The 13,978-nt window shown below is 46.5% G+C and overlaps 1 protein-coding gene across 1 annotated transcript; it reads left to right on the top strand.

The window, feature by feature from the left end:
- Window positions 1-2,220: 2,220 nt before the first annotated feature.
- Window positions 2,221-12,869, top strand: PPP1R3B (protein phosphatase 1 regulatory subunit 3B). Its single transcript, XM_075337806.1, has 3 exons — window positions 2,221-2,366; window positions 5,383-5,481; window positions 11,174-12,869. The coding sequence occupies exons 2-3, from the start codon at window positions 5,447-5,449 to the stop codon at window positions 12,030-12,032; spliced, it is 894 nt and encodes a 297-aa protein (XP_075193921.1). The 5' UTR covers window positions 2,221-2,366; window positions 5,383-5,446; the 3' UTR covers window positions 12,033-12,869.
- Window positions 12,870-13,978: the final 1,109 nt, after the last annotated feature.

The following is a 13,978-nucleotide window of genomic DNA, read 5'->3' as shown; positions in this document are numbered from 1 at the left end:
GGACGTAGATGTACGGGCTAGGCCGTAATAGGTTTGTGATGCCACCCACGGTGTGTGGTGAGGTGGGACAGCACCGCTGCTGCTACGGGGCATCCGGGAGAGATGTTGTCCTTCAAGATGTTAACCCTTCCGTGGGCAGGGATGGTGGCCCCGGGGACCCGATGGCTCTGGTGCAGGGGGAATGACGACCACAGGGGGTGTTGGAGTACTCACTCTGAAGGAAACACACAAGTCTCTGGTAAACCAAGATGGTGGTGGCCGGTGCCGCGGCCGGTTGAGTTCGGGATCCCCCACCCGGCTGGTGGTCTCTATCCTTTTCCTGCACTGTTTAAGTAGAAAAGACTTCCTTGTATGAAACGTAGGAGTCCGCTCCCGGCTGGATGTAGCCTAAGGAGCCGTGCCGCAGACGTTGGCCCGTGGGATCTATGGGCCTTGGCGATGACCTCTTATCCCTAATCGGTGGGCTGTTGTCTTCTATGAGGGACTTTGGGTGGGACAGGACCTCTAGTCCTGGCCTCAATCTGTTAATTAACCAGTTCCAGTAGGTTCTGGTTCCTGGCTTCAGGGTCCGAGTACCCCCCCTTTGTGCTACGGTTTCCGGGTCGGTTCCCCGTGTCGGTACCGGCGGGCTACAACCCTGGCTCGGTCCACCTCGGTTCCACCGTGCCGTCTTCCCGTCTCCTGCTGACGGAGACCACCGTCTGCCTCCTAGCCAGTGGCACCAGGGCTCCTACCCTGGCACCTGTCAGTCAGCTTCAGGCCTGACACACAGGCCTGACCTCACTCTCTACTACTCTGAACTGATCTGCTCCTTTTCTCCCACCCCGGGCTGTCTAAACCCCTGGGTGGGCATGCGCCAACCGCTTGGCCACGCCCAATAGTGTGTCTATCTGTCCCTAAGGGGGGGGTGACTAGGGTTTAATGGTTGGCTGTGTGTTTACTAATGAGGAAAGGTGTAATTCGGGGGCCTAACTGTGACTACCTGGTTTTGCCAGGGCGTTACATATACGGGGCACTGTTTATGGGTGCGCTCTATAGAAGGGGCAGTATTTATAGGTGCACTCTAAAGAAGGGACACTATTTATGGGTACACTCTATAGAAGGGGCACTGTTTATGGGTACGCTCTATAGAAGGGGCACTGTTTATGGGTACGCTCTATAGAAGGGGCACTGTTTATGTGTGCTATTTATTGATGTACGCTGTATACTGGGCACTATTTATGGGTGCGTGCTATAGAAGGGGCACTATTTATGAGTGCGCTCTATAGAAGGGGCACTGTTTAGGGGTGCTATTTATAGATGTACTCTGTATACGGGGCAGTTTATGGGTGCACTCTATAGAACGGGCACTATTTGTGTGCACTCTATAGAAGGGGCACTGTTTAGGGGTGCGCTCTATAGAAGGGGCAATGTTTATGGGTGCTATTTATCGATGTACTCTGTATATGGGGCACTGTTTATGGGTGCACTCTATAGAAGGGACACTATTTATGGGTGCACTCTATAAAAGGGGCACTATTAGTGTGCACTCTATAGAAGGGACACTATTTATGGGTGCACTCTATAGAAGGGGCACTATTAGTGTGCACTCTATAGAAGGGGCACTATTTATGGGTGCACTCTATAGAAGGGACACTATTTATGGGTGCACTCTATAGAAGGGGCACTATTAGTGTGCACTCTATAGAAGGGGCACTATTTATGGGTGCACTCTCTATAGAAGGGGCACTATTTATGGGTGCACTTTCTAGAGGGGACACTATTTATGGGTGCTGTATGCATAGCTAGTAACATTTGCCCTGGCATGCAGCTTTAAGAAGGGAGCAGAAGGCTGTATTGAAAGGTTGCCAACTTATGAACTGGCACGTCGAGAAACTTGAGCTTCGACTATAGGCAGTGTTGTGCCCAGACATCAGCTGAACTCCAGTCATGTCTGCAGGCATACCGTACAGTCCAGTCCTCACATACGCCGGCCGGCCTCACCTCAGCACGTCTCTGTCACATAATATGCCCCTCCCCCAATCACCACTTTCCCACATGCACCTCTGTACCCGAGCTCCAGCCGGCACTGGCGTGCAACAGGCGCTCACGTGAAGGTTTCCTTTTTCCTATTGGCTAGCGGGTTCTGCCTGAGTAATTGTGATTGGCTGAGCAAACTAGTTCACGTGAAGCGAAAAGTGGGATGGAACGCCGGCTTCTTTAACAATGAGCGACCGCTAGACTGGACGAGTCGGCTTAGTGGCCGGAGGTGTGCGGTCGTGAGACGGGGTGGGGAGTCCCAAGGCTTGCAGCATGCGTCTTCCCTGTGTAGCCCTGCCTCCCCGGGACTAGTGTGCAGCTCTGAGAGGGGACGCTTATGTGAGAAGGTATGCGGCGTGCAATGGAGACTACTGAGAGGCAAGCGGCACCGATCGTATGGGGAGACGCTCGGGCAGAGCATGGGGCGCAGTTAGACCACTTGGAAGTGTTGCTAGAGCGATACAGTGGTATTAGCTGTGAGATTTATCGATAATGAGCCCTCACGATCTATCCGGATGGTGATCGTGCTCCCGAGTTTGCTGAGTCATGAAGTCTGGGGTGCATTGATCATCAATAGGGGAGCTATTGTAGTGTATGGCAGCAGTACTCTAGTTCTTCCCAGTCTTGTCACCTCTGCTTCCATGGACTGTTAGTGCACCACACATCATTGTGACCAGGCAAAGGGGCAAGAAGTTTGGGGGATGGGGTTAGATTGAGGGGGGGTTGTACATGAATGGCACTCCCCTGTATTCTCAGGTATGCTGATGGAGTGCAGCTCTTGGGGCACACTAACTGCAACAGTGATGGCTGATAAAAAAAAATACAAAATGGTCATGTGACAATCTCTCTGAGCATGGGCAATAGCCTTGTATGGAAAAGTGACAGCCCAGTATGTAAAGTGAGTACATGTCAAAGGTGTCCACCTTAAGTAGTAGTCTTGGCTTGCTATGGTGGGACTAGAAACTATTTGCATGGCTAGCGGCCAGAAAATGTTGCCTTAAGGCTTTAATGCATGCAAGCATCTGTGGCTGTACTGGCTCTAAAGACCAGGCACAGCTTTGGATTTAGTTTAGTGCATACTGTTGAGGGGTTTTTGTGGGTTTTTTTTTTTTTTTTTTGTTTCCCCCCCCAATAAGGTAATAAGAGGGGGCTTTTCGGCATTAAAAGGCTACGTGCACTCAGTGCGTTTTTTGCGGTGTTTTTCGGGTGCGTTTTTGGCCTCAAAACTGCATGACTTTCCTTCCCCAGCAAAGTCTGAGTTTTCATTTTTGCTGTCCGCACACTTTTTTTTTTTTTTTTTTTTTAAGCTGCGTTTTTGAGCTTTAAAAAAAAATGGACATGTCAATTCTTTCCTGCGTTTTTCTGCATTTCCCCCCCATGCAATGCATTGGAAAAAACGCAGAGATCATAAACGCACCAAATCGTGGTATAAACGCATGCATTTTTTGCCGCATTTTTGTGCGGTTTTAGCGGCCTAAAAACGCAGCGTGTGCACATAGCCAAATAAAACATTGAGCCATTCAGCAGACCTAGGTGTCAGCAGCTCGCTCCTCCTCCTGGCATCTGCTGATCTCATTACTGCTGGGTGCAAAGGATGAGCTGTAAAGGCTTCCTATTGCTCTATACAACAATTGAGAAGATAGAGATAGTTATAAACTGTTTCTGCCTTCTCTATGGGAGACTGACTGTAAACTGAACAGCTCTTTTGCAACTCCTTGGAATCTACTATGGATGGTGCAGAGGTATTTAAAGGGACTCTGTTGGCACCGAATGGCTGGTCAAAGTACAGGTGTGCTGTACATCATGGCGGGGCTAAACATTTAAATGACCATTTCATTTGCTTCTTTTCAATCTCTCTGCCCTTCTTTGGCTCTCTGAAGCCAGAGCTGTGGAGAGGAGGGGGGGGGGAGATTTGGGGTAAACAAGCAGGGGGGAAGGTGTATATAACTGATTAGCCCTACCTGCACTGTGTTGGAACAGTCGCTGCTGACAGTCCCTCTAAAGGATCTGCTTTTGCAGGATATCCTCGCAGTGACACCCATCACACAAACTTGATGATCTGCCAGAATGTCTCTTGTTATAGTCTGCAGGTCAGCCATTCATTTTCTTTACTGTAGTCAAGTATCCGGTTTTTCCTCGTTTTAGTGTCTGTGCATATAGTTTTTTTTTTTTTTTTTTGCTATACAAAACCTGAAGGCTTTCCTATTCCCAGCAAAGTGATTGGGATCCTTAAAGGCTCATGCGTGCACTAATTTTTTTTTTTTTATGCTTGCAGATTTAAATCTGCAGTATATCAATTCTCTTAGCATATTTAACACCTACTGAGTGGAAAACTATACAACAAAATGCACAAATGTTTGTTGCATTTGTCTTTCCAAGGAATGCAAACATTTCTGCAGCAAAATACTTAAGGCACATACTCAACCTTATTCCTGGTGCTCTTCTGAGTTTTTTATGGCAGTTACTAAGGGGGTGTGGCCAAAAGATTGTTGTGTACACACACACACACACACACACACACACACACACACACACACACACACGTGTTCCCTTGTTACTGTTAAGGGGAATCTGTCATTTACTGGGCTGCTCAGTGTCGCTTTTATAAAACCGCTGATTAATCAGTAGCAGATTATCATTACAGGACTACTTGGCATGCTATCTGGTAGTCCAGCATATTCATGAGCTCTGTATAACTACTAGATCTACAGCAGAAAAACATTAACTTTATCGAAATGACAGTAAACAGCCAGTAAGTGACACACTGCAGGAATCGGGATCTCTGTCTCTACATTATGCTTCTCTCAGATGGGGGAGCAAAAACCTGGTGACAGATTCCCTTTAATAAACAGGGTTTATATTAATGGAACAATTTGGTGGTTTTAAAGCAATAAAATAAATTCTTCCGGAATCAAACAAACAAAAACCTTTGACTTTGACGTGTCCTTCTAAAAATTCTATTTCCTTTAGCAGGGACACCAAAAGTAGCAGCAGGATTTGTTTTGTAAGCCCTTGGTTTCCATTTCCATGCTATAAATCCTACGGTCTCCAATTTCCCACTCGCAGAGTTTACTCGGTGCTTCACTTCCACTACTAGATATAAAATATATATTTTATATAAATTTCTCCTCATATGAGTAGGGCTGACCTATTGGCACTTAATAGGCCCTAGTATTAGCCGGAACAATATAAGATCCGTCCCTTGGTGTTGTATCCCGGGCCTGGCTGCCACTGGGTGGTAGTAACAGTCCATGAATAGTGAGAAGTGAACACGGAACCCTTCCACCGCAGCAGACGAGGGGGTGTGCGCTGTATACGTGCTGTGTTAATTTCCGCTTTTTCTTTTCTTTTTCTCCTGTTTAGAGGCATCACAGCCGCTGCACTTTCTTCCTTTCCATCCTGACTAGGATCTTTCCATGTGCACTAAATGCCCAGGATCACTTCACAGATGAACTCATCCAGGTAATACCTGAAGTTCGGCTTTGTTTCCTCTTCACTGGTGCATCTTCCTCTTCTTCACTTCCAGGCACTGATCACATGTATATGTCTTTTTGCTGCATTTCTGATGAGTTGGTACACTTTACAATATTTAATGCTGCTGAGGATTCTTGCCGCTTGCCTGGAGCTGCCCTCCAAAATATAACTTTACCCTTGTATTAGACTTTTGCCCATATGGTACAATTCCTTCATTGGAAGGTAACTTTTTTTTTTTTTTTTTTCGGACATTTCATTTTAATTAAGGGGCTAGGAAAGTACTCTCTGGATCTGGAATGTTGGCAGGACAGTTCTCTTCCCTTCCCCCACCACATACATAAAGCATTCCTCTGCAATCCGAGACAATGAGCTGAGGCCTGATGGAAGTGATATTAAATGGTATAAAACTACACAGGCTGCTTGTCATTGTAAATTTCCACTGAAGGAGGGGAGTTCTAAAAACTACAAAAATATCACATTAGGGCTCCCATATGAGATTCCCACACTCCCACTGAAACCGGCAGGTTCAGATAAGTATTCCTGTCTGTGTCTGAAGACATGGCTGTCTAATGTGTACAAACTGCTTTAGGGTATGTACGAGGGATGTCCATTTATAATGTGGATGTCACAATAGAGTGAAGTCTGCAGAACTTCTGTACCCATCTTCAGTGTTTCCCGCCCCTGCAAAATTTTAAACCCCTGTTTATGCAATGGTTTTGCAGCTTTCATTATGAATCTACAAAGGGACACAAGCAAGGAGTAAAGAATTACAAGTGAAAGAAACCTGAATGTGTTAAAGCCTATATCCCAAATTACCCCACCCCCTCCTACCTTTAACGCTGGTGGCTTTACACACCCTTGGCAGTCTCTCTGGCTTCATCGGGTAGACACCAGGAGGGGCATTCCCGACAGAAGTTCCAGAAATACTGAGCACTTGGCCTAAAGGCAAAGCAACCAAGCTCACATGTCCAGTAACCATCCATTAAAATGGAATGGCTCCAGCAGCAATCTTTTGGAAAAAAAGTTCTGTTAGGCCCTGTGCGCACTAGTGCGTTTTACCCGCGGATTTGCCGCGGAAATGTCTGCAATCTTTGTGCAGACATTTCCCAGCAAATCCTATGTGAAAAAAAATAGCTATGCGCACTGCAGATTTTTCTCAAGAAATGTCCTTGAATTTCTTGAGAAAATGAACATGTCCATTATTTTCCGCAGGTACCTGCGGAATACCCCCGGAATTTCACTCCATTCACTATAATGTAATCGCGAAATTCCGGGGGTATACCGCAGGTAGCAAATGATGTGCGGTATAGCCGCGATTTACCTGCGGTAATGCTCATCGCTGCCTGCGGTTTTGCAGGAAGCGATGTCATTATGCCAGGAAGAGGAAGCAGAGCAGAGTAGACACACACGTCACACTCCCTGGACGCCGCACAGAAGCACTTCTGTGACCTCCAGGTGCCTGTGCAGTCTGTGTCCCGATCCAGCCTCGCGGCTGCCTGCCCTGCAGTGTCAGTGTCTGCCCGCAGTGTCAGCAGCCTGTCACGCGGCAGCGCAGGCAGACACTGACATCCTGCAGTGCTGGCAGCCGCGGGGATGACGATCGCTGCTGTCAGGAGCTGAGATCATTACCTGCTGTGACTTGTCTCCTGCCTCATGACGTCACCGCGGTCACTGCTGTCTATGCCCGTCTCGCGAGCGGCCTGAGACTGTCACTAGCGGTGACGTCACGGGCTCTCACGATACTTCTGACAACGCAGCGGGCATAGAAGTCAGTGACAGCGCTGACGTCAGCAGTACAGGAGATGATCACAGCAGGTAATGATCTCATCTATCCTCCTGGCAGCAGCGCTCGGCATCCCCTGCAGTGACCTGGGCTATTGATGTTAGCTCAGGTCACTGCATTGCTCTCCCAGCCAATGGGGAACATTCTGTTCTTCATTGACTGGGACAGCGACTATGGTATGGATCGCCGTGGGACACCCCCCCCCCCCCCCCTCCTTTATTGGATTACGCCGGACGTGGAATTGATTGTTCTTTTCAATAAATTGGTGAAAGAGGGAATGTTTTGGGAGTTTTTTTCAAATAAAACTCTTGTCTATTTTTTTTTTTATTTCTTACTGACTGGGTTGGTGATGTCGGGTATCTGATAGACGCCTGACCTCACCAACCCCAGGGCTTGGTGCCAGGTGACATTACACATCTGGCATCAACCCCATATATTACCTCGTTTGCCAACGCACCAGGGCAACGGGATGAGTTGGGGCGAAGCGCCAAAATTGGCACGTCTAATGGATGTGCCACTTCTGGGGCGGCTGCAGCCTGCTATTTGTAGGCTGGGGAGTGTCCAATAACAGTGGACCTCCCTAGTCTGAGAATACCAGACCACAGCTGTCCGCTTTACCTCGGCTGGTGATGCAATTTGGGGGGACCCCCACGTTTTTGTGTTTAAATTATTTAATGTAAAACAACCGCGTGGGGTGCCCTGTTTTGGATTACCAGCCAAGGTGAAGCTGCCAGCTGTGGATTGCAGGCTGCAGCCGTCTGCTTTACCCTAGCTGGCTACAAAAGATGGGGGGACCTCATGTCGTTTTTTTTTTTTTTTAATTTATTTATTTTATGGCTAAATACAAGGCTAAGCACCCTTTAGTGCTACATGAAAGTCACTAAAGGGTGCCAGCTTAGACAATGCAGGGAGGTGGGACATTATATAGGTGTTTCTCATCTATCTATTCATCTATCCATCTTTCCCTCTATCCATTATCTATCGATTATTTATTGCAAAACCGCAGGAACCAACCTGCAGTAAATCTGTGGCAAATCCGCATGCGTTTTTCCCGCGGATTTTTTCGCAGGTGCGGAAATCTTCAACTCCTAGAAGTTTCTCAAGAAATTTTCTTGAGAAAAATCACTTTTCTAGTGCGCACATAGCCTTAGGCTGCTTTCACACCTCCGGTTTTAGCAGAGCCGGCCAATCCGGCTGTGAAACCTATGCAACGGATGCGGCGACAAAACTGCATCCTTTGCAGATGTTTTTTTTTTGCCGCTTGTTGCACGCTACTGAGCATGTGCAGTGGAAAAACGCATGCGGCGGCTGGATGCGGTTTTTGCTGCAGGATGCCGCATGCGGCGTCCATAGGTATGCATTGCAAATGGCACTGCATTGGCCGTATGCGGCGCGATGCGGGTTTTTTTGACGGACAAAAAAACGTGCCAGGCAATGTTCCATCCGGCCGCTGCATTGGCTAAATCTGCCGCATGCGGCAAAAACCAGACCAAGCGCAAGCCCATGCGGCACAATATGGCACTAATGTAAGTCTATGAAAAAAAAACGCAACCGGCGGCCAAAAAAGGTTGCGTTTTTTTCTGCAAAGCGCCGGATTGTGCCGCACAGGAAAAAACGGATGTGTAAAGGCAGTTTAAGCCCCTTTTCCCTCCCCTCTGGTGACAACATGCACTGAGCAATTCAAACAAGCAGTTATCAAAAAATTAAGTTTTTTTTTTTTTTTATGCCCTGGATCATATTGCCTGCAGTTATATGCCTATATGTGGGATTGCTAAATTTCTGGGTTATTCATATAATTTAGGTCTGTATTTAAAAAAAAAAATACAAAATTGCATTGATGGATGTAATGTGTAACAAGTGTCCTAAAGATTTTCTTGACATGCTGTGATCTGTAAAGCCTATATACTATTATGCATGCGTTTGAGAAGTGTGGTGGGCTCTTGCAGAATGGTAGACTAAGTTAATAGTAAAAACCCTCTCAGAACTTTACAAATTCTTTATCTATACTTGCTGCTACTGTGTGCTGGCCCCATGTATGGTGAGGTCTATCAGAAGAGGCTGGCCTGCCTTTGAAGGCCTGTGGTGGTGACCTTATTGTATGGCATGTCACTGCAGCCGTCTACTTGTGTAATGGTCACAGGATAACTGGAAACAGATGTTGCAGTGAATGACTTGTAAACCTATTAAAACACTTGTCCCTACTCAGCAATACAATTTTTTTCCAGAATTCTGCTGAAAATTGTTTTGAAAAGTCACACATTTTGCATAATTGTTGCAACCTGTATAATAAAAGTGCAGGTTTTTGGCATTTTCAGGACAGTTTCTCCCATCTCTGCTAAAATGGGTGGAGCGTGAATAGGGCATGATTAGAGTTGAGAGAGTACCTAACTATTCGTACTGTGTAATACTCACGTATTCATGCCGAATAGCGTGTGCAATGCAAGTCAATAGGGGAAACTCTCAAAGTAACGAGTAACCCTAATTCTGCACTACTCACTACTCGCATGAACCATGCGGCATTCAGGTTGCTCGTTATATTGAGTTTTCCCCATTGACTTGCATTGCACATGCTATTCGGAATGAATACACGAGTATTAGACAGTACTCGTTATGAATATAGCGAGTATGAATAGTTAGGTACTCGCTCAACTATAGGTATGATGCCACAGCTCGTCTAAGGCATGACAAGCTATACCATGGTCTACTCTGGAAAACGTACTCCAGTCAGGAGTATGTGCACCTCCTTAAAGGGAACCTGTCAGCAGAAATTTCGACTTAAACCTAACAGATTCCCCCTCTGCAGCTCCTGGGCTGCATTCTAGCAAGGTCCCTGTTAGTATTGTGGCCCCTTTCTGACCCAAAAAAAGAGTTTATATCGAGGTACCTTTTTGGCTTCTGATTCTCTAAATGTGTCACGGGGGCGGGCTGCCTGATGGCCGTTATTCTGCCCCCTGTTCCTGTATGCCGCCCCCATCGCCGATTTCTATACTTCTGGACGCCGCCCACTGCTCCAGCCATCCCCGCGCATGCCCAGTGCTCATCTCTCGTGGATGAGCACTGTGCCCAGTGTCACCGGTGGTGACGTGCGCGCAGGGTTTAGATTATGGGCGGTGCTGTGATGTTAATTACCAAGCAACCGCCCATAATCGCGGGACCGCGCATTCCCCCTCGGCCTGCTTTCTGCGCAAGCGCGCTGCAGCTGAACTCACGTCACCTCCTTCCCATCTTGCCCTGAGGCAGGAAATAGATGGGAGGAGCGCGGAGCAGTGACTACACCGATCAGGAGGAGTTCAGCTGCAGCGCGCTTGCTCAGAAAGAAGCAGGCCGAGGGGGAATGCGCGGTCCCGCGATTATGGGCGGTTGCTTGGTAATTAACATCACAGCACCGCCCATAATCTAAACCCTGCGCGCACGTCACCACCGGTGACACTGGGCACAGTGCTCATCCACGAGAGATGAGCACTGGGCATGCGCGGGGATGGCTGGAGCAGTGGGCGGCGTCCAGAAGTATAGAAATCGGCGATGGGGGCGGCATACAGGAACAGGGGGCAGAATAACGGCCATCAGGCAGCCCGCCCCCGTGACACATTTAGAGAATCAGAAGCCAAAAAGGTACCTCGATATAAACTCTTTTTTTGGGTCAGAAAGGGGCCACAATACTAACAGGGACCCTGCTAGAATGCAGCCCAGGAGCTGCAGAGGGGGAATCTGTTAGGTTTAAGTCGAAATTTCTGCTGACAGGTTCCCTTTAATGAATTGGGAGTGTCTAAGTCCATTTAGACTGGTGTGAAAATTGCCAGTCTTGATGAATCTGGGCCATTATTTTTCAGGGACCTATATACACACTTTGATTATAACATGTATTTTTTTTTTTTTCTCATTTTGTTTGTTCCTTAGTGTGCTGGACTACTTTCATAAGCCAACCATGGCTCTGGATATTGCTATGAAGTTTTATTTGCATTCGCCAGCAATGAAACAAGACCACATGGAGTGCAGGATAATGCCTAATCAAAACAAGCCCCTGCGACCGTGCATTCAGCCAAACGACAAATCCCTGCTCGCAGAGCTAAACAATCAGGAGAATAAAGTGAAGAAGAAGGTCTCCTTTGCTGACAGCAGGGGATTAGCTCTTACTATGGTGAAGGTGTTCTCCGACCTTGACGATGATTCTTTGGAAATCCCTTTTAACATAACAGAGCTGATAGACAATATAGTCAACCTGACCACTATAGAGAAAGAGCACCTTGTTTTAGACTTTGCCCAGCCTGCGGCCGACTACTTGGACTTCAGGAACCGTCTCCAGACAGACTTTGTCTGTCTAGAAAATTGTATACTCAAGGAGCGATCACTTGCTGGCACTGTGAAAGTCAAGAATATTGCCTTCCAGAAATGTGTCAAGATCCGAATGACTAGTAATTCTTGGCGAGCTTTTACAGATCACGATTGTCAGTATGTTAAAGACACCTATGCTGGGTCTGATAGGGACACCTTTTGTTTTGATATTGCCTTGCCAGACGGTGGCCGACCCCGAGAAAGTATAGAATTTGCAATTTGCTACGAATGCAATGGGAAAACATACTGGGACAGCAATAAAGGACAAAATTACAAAATAATTCGTTCAGACTTTAAGAGCCGTCGCTGCGAACCTGATTATAGCTTTTCTCTGGATCAGTTTGGGAGTCCCAGGTGCTCGCATGGTATATTTCCAGAATGGTCCAGCTACTCTGGATTTGACAAACAAGGACCTTACTACTAATATTGTGAAGACCAAAAACTGACCTGCAGCTGGTAGTGGTCCCAGCACTACAGATATGGAATGTGAAAGTCTTTTAAAAATGGCATTAGTTTGGACTCTAAGAACCTATACTAGGTTATGATGTAATTGTGTGGTTTTTGGGTTCCCCTTAAAAGATGACTATGGTATCCTTTTTATCAGGTTGAAATTATCACCTTTGTGTAAGTTACGAGGAAAATGTAGAAAATGCTGCTAATTTTATATATTTTTTTTTTTTTCTCCCACCCATTTTCCTATGGATTCGTCAAGTGCATTTCACTAGAATACTTGATACTGTGCCAACGATTATTACCAGACGGGTCTGCTTTACAGGGGATCCTAAACACGGGGTTAATTTCTCCCTATTTTACTTGGGTAAAGTCTGCTGGTGCATAGTTATTAAATGTTAGTTTGCACTGCCCCACCCTATGCACATACTCTGCACCTGTTCTAACACTTCCATTGCTGCTAGAAGACCTGAAGCTAGATGGGTCTGTTTTTAACTGCTGATGAGCCGATCTAATGGACTCCTTATGTTTGGCACATGCAGGTACTACTTGTCTAGCAATATCACATGAATTGTATGTTTTATTTCTGGTCACTGTGCCTTAAGCGATTAATGCATGTATCACTCACTCACGTGTAGACTTGTGTTTGCAATCTTGTATTGGTTTCAATTGGTGTAACTCTACAGCGTAAGTATTTATCATTTTTATACTTCGGTGGATGCCGGCCTTATTTTAAAGGGAACCTGTCAGGTAATTTGTGTTCTAACCTAGAAGTGTGTGTGTGTGTGTGTGTGTGTGTGTGTGTGTCCCCTTCCTACCCATCCCTGTTATAGTGTAATGTGAATGTATAAAAATGTTTTATTACTTATGTGTTTCATATGTACATGAGCAGAGGGTCTAGTCCCCTGGGTGTCACATCGCCCTATGGGCATTTGCATGGTTTCTGTGGTATCATGCCCCCTGTGGGTGTGATGCTATGGATTTACATGAGTGACATCAGCTTCTGGAGATCTCGCGCGCGTGCACCTACCATTTCCGCAGCCTTGTTATCCGGGTGCTTACATCTCGTCTTCAGACGTGCACTGCACATGATCGGAACAGCAGGAGTCTTTTTGAGCATGCGCAGAGCGCATCTGAACACGAGAAGCAAGCACCCGGATAACAAGGCTGCCGGAATGGTAAACGTGCAGGATCTCAAGGAGCAACCGGACGTCACTCATGTAAATCTATGGTTTCACGCCCACAGGGGCGTGATACCATGGAAAATATGAAGCCCATGGGGCTAGTGCCCCTGCTCATTTACATAGGGTACACAAAAATAACATTTTTATACATTCTCACTACACAATATTACAACAGATGGTAGGAAGGGGTTACTAGGCCACACAACACTGCTACTAGGTTACAACATGCAAATTACCTGACAGGTTCCCTTTAAGGCTCAGTAGATATGCGGACCATGGTGCAGCCACCACACAGGTAGACCGGGGCCATTGGACTTCAGCCTTGTTGACCACGATCAGCATTTTATGTTTGATAAGTAGGCCAGGTGCAACATTCATGCATCACATCGTGATGAGCTCTACTAATCAGAGGTGGCGATGAGGTTCACAAAGCTCTGGTCTCATGGCTCCAAAGTCTTGCAAATTTCTTTGCTAAACTGTAGTGCCTGCCTAATTCACTCGATTAAAAATGGGTATCCTTTTTGTATGGCATCATTGTCTTTGAATTGACTAATATACACAGATGACTGATCTAAATTTAGATTCCGAGCAGGTATAAGCTAAAAATACATGGCATGGTATGCTGGAGTTTTTTTGTTTCGTATGACTTCTGGATTTTTATAAGGTCAAAGTAATTTTTTTTTTTTTTTTTGTTGTAGTGGGGTTTTGGTTTTTTCCAGCTAAAGTAGTTTGGGGT

The sequence above is a fragment of the Anomaloglossus baeobatrachus genome, chromosome 1 (assembly GCF_048569485.1).
Source record: "Anomaloglossus baeobatrachus isolate aAnoBae1 chromosome 1, aAnoBae1.hap1, whole genome shotgun sequence".
In the NCBI taxonomy this organism is placed as follows: domain Eukaryota; kingdom Metazoa; phylum Chordata; class Amphibia; order Anura; family Aromobatidae; genus Anomaloglossus; species Anomaloglossus baeobatrachus.
This window is presented reverse-complemented; position numbering and strand designations above follow the sequence as displayed.

Bases quoted from the DNA above. Each gene is read 5' to 3' on its own strand.
- PPP1R3B (XM_075337806.1), top strand. From the start codon at position 5,447: ATGCCCAGGATCACTTCACAGATGAACTCATCCAG. The intron at 5,482-11,173 runs GTAATACCTGAA...TTTGTTCCTTAG, and splicing joins TCACAGATGAACTCATCCAG to TGTGCTGGACTACTTTCATA.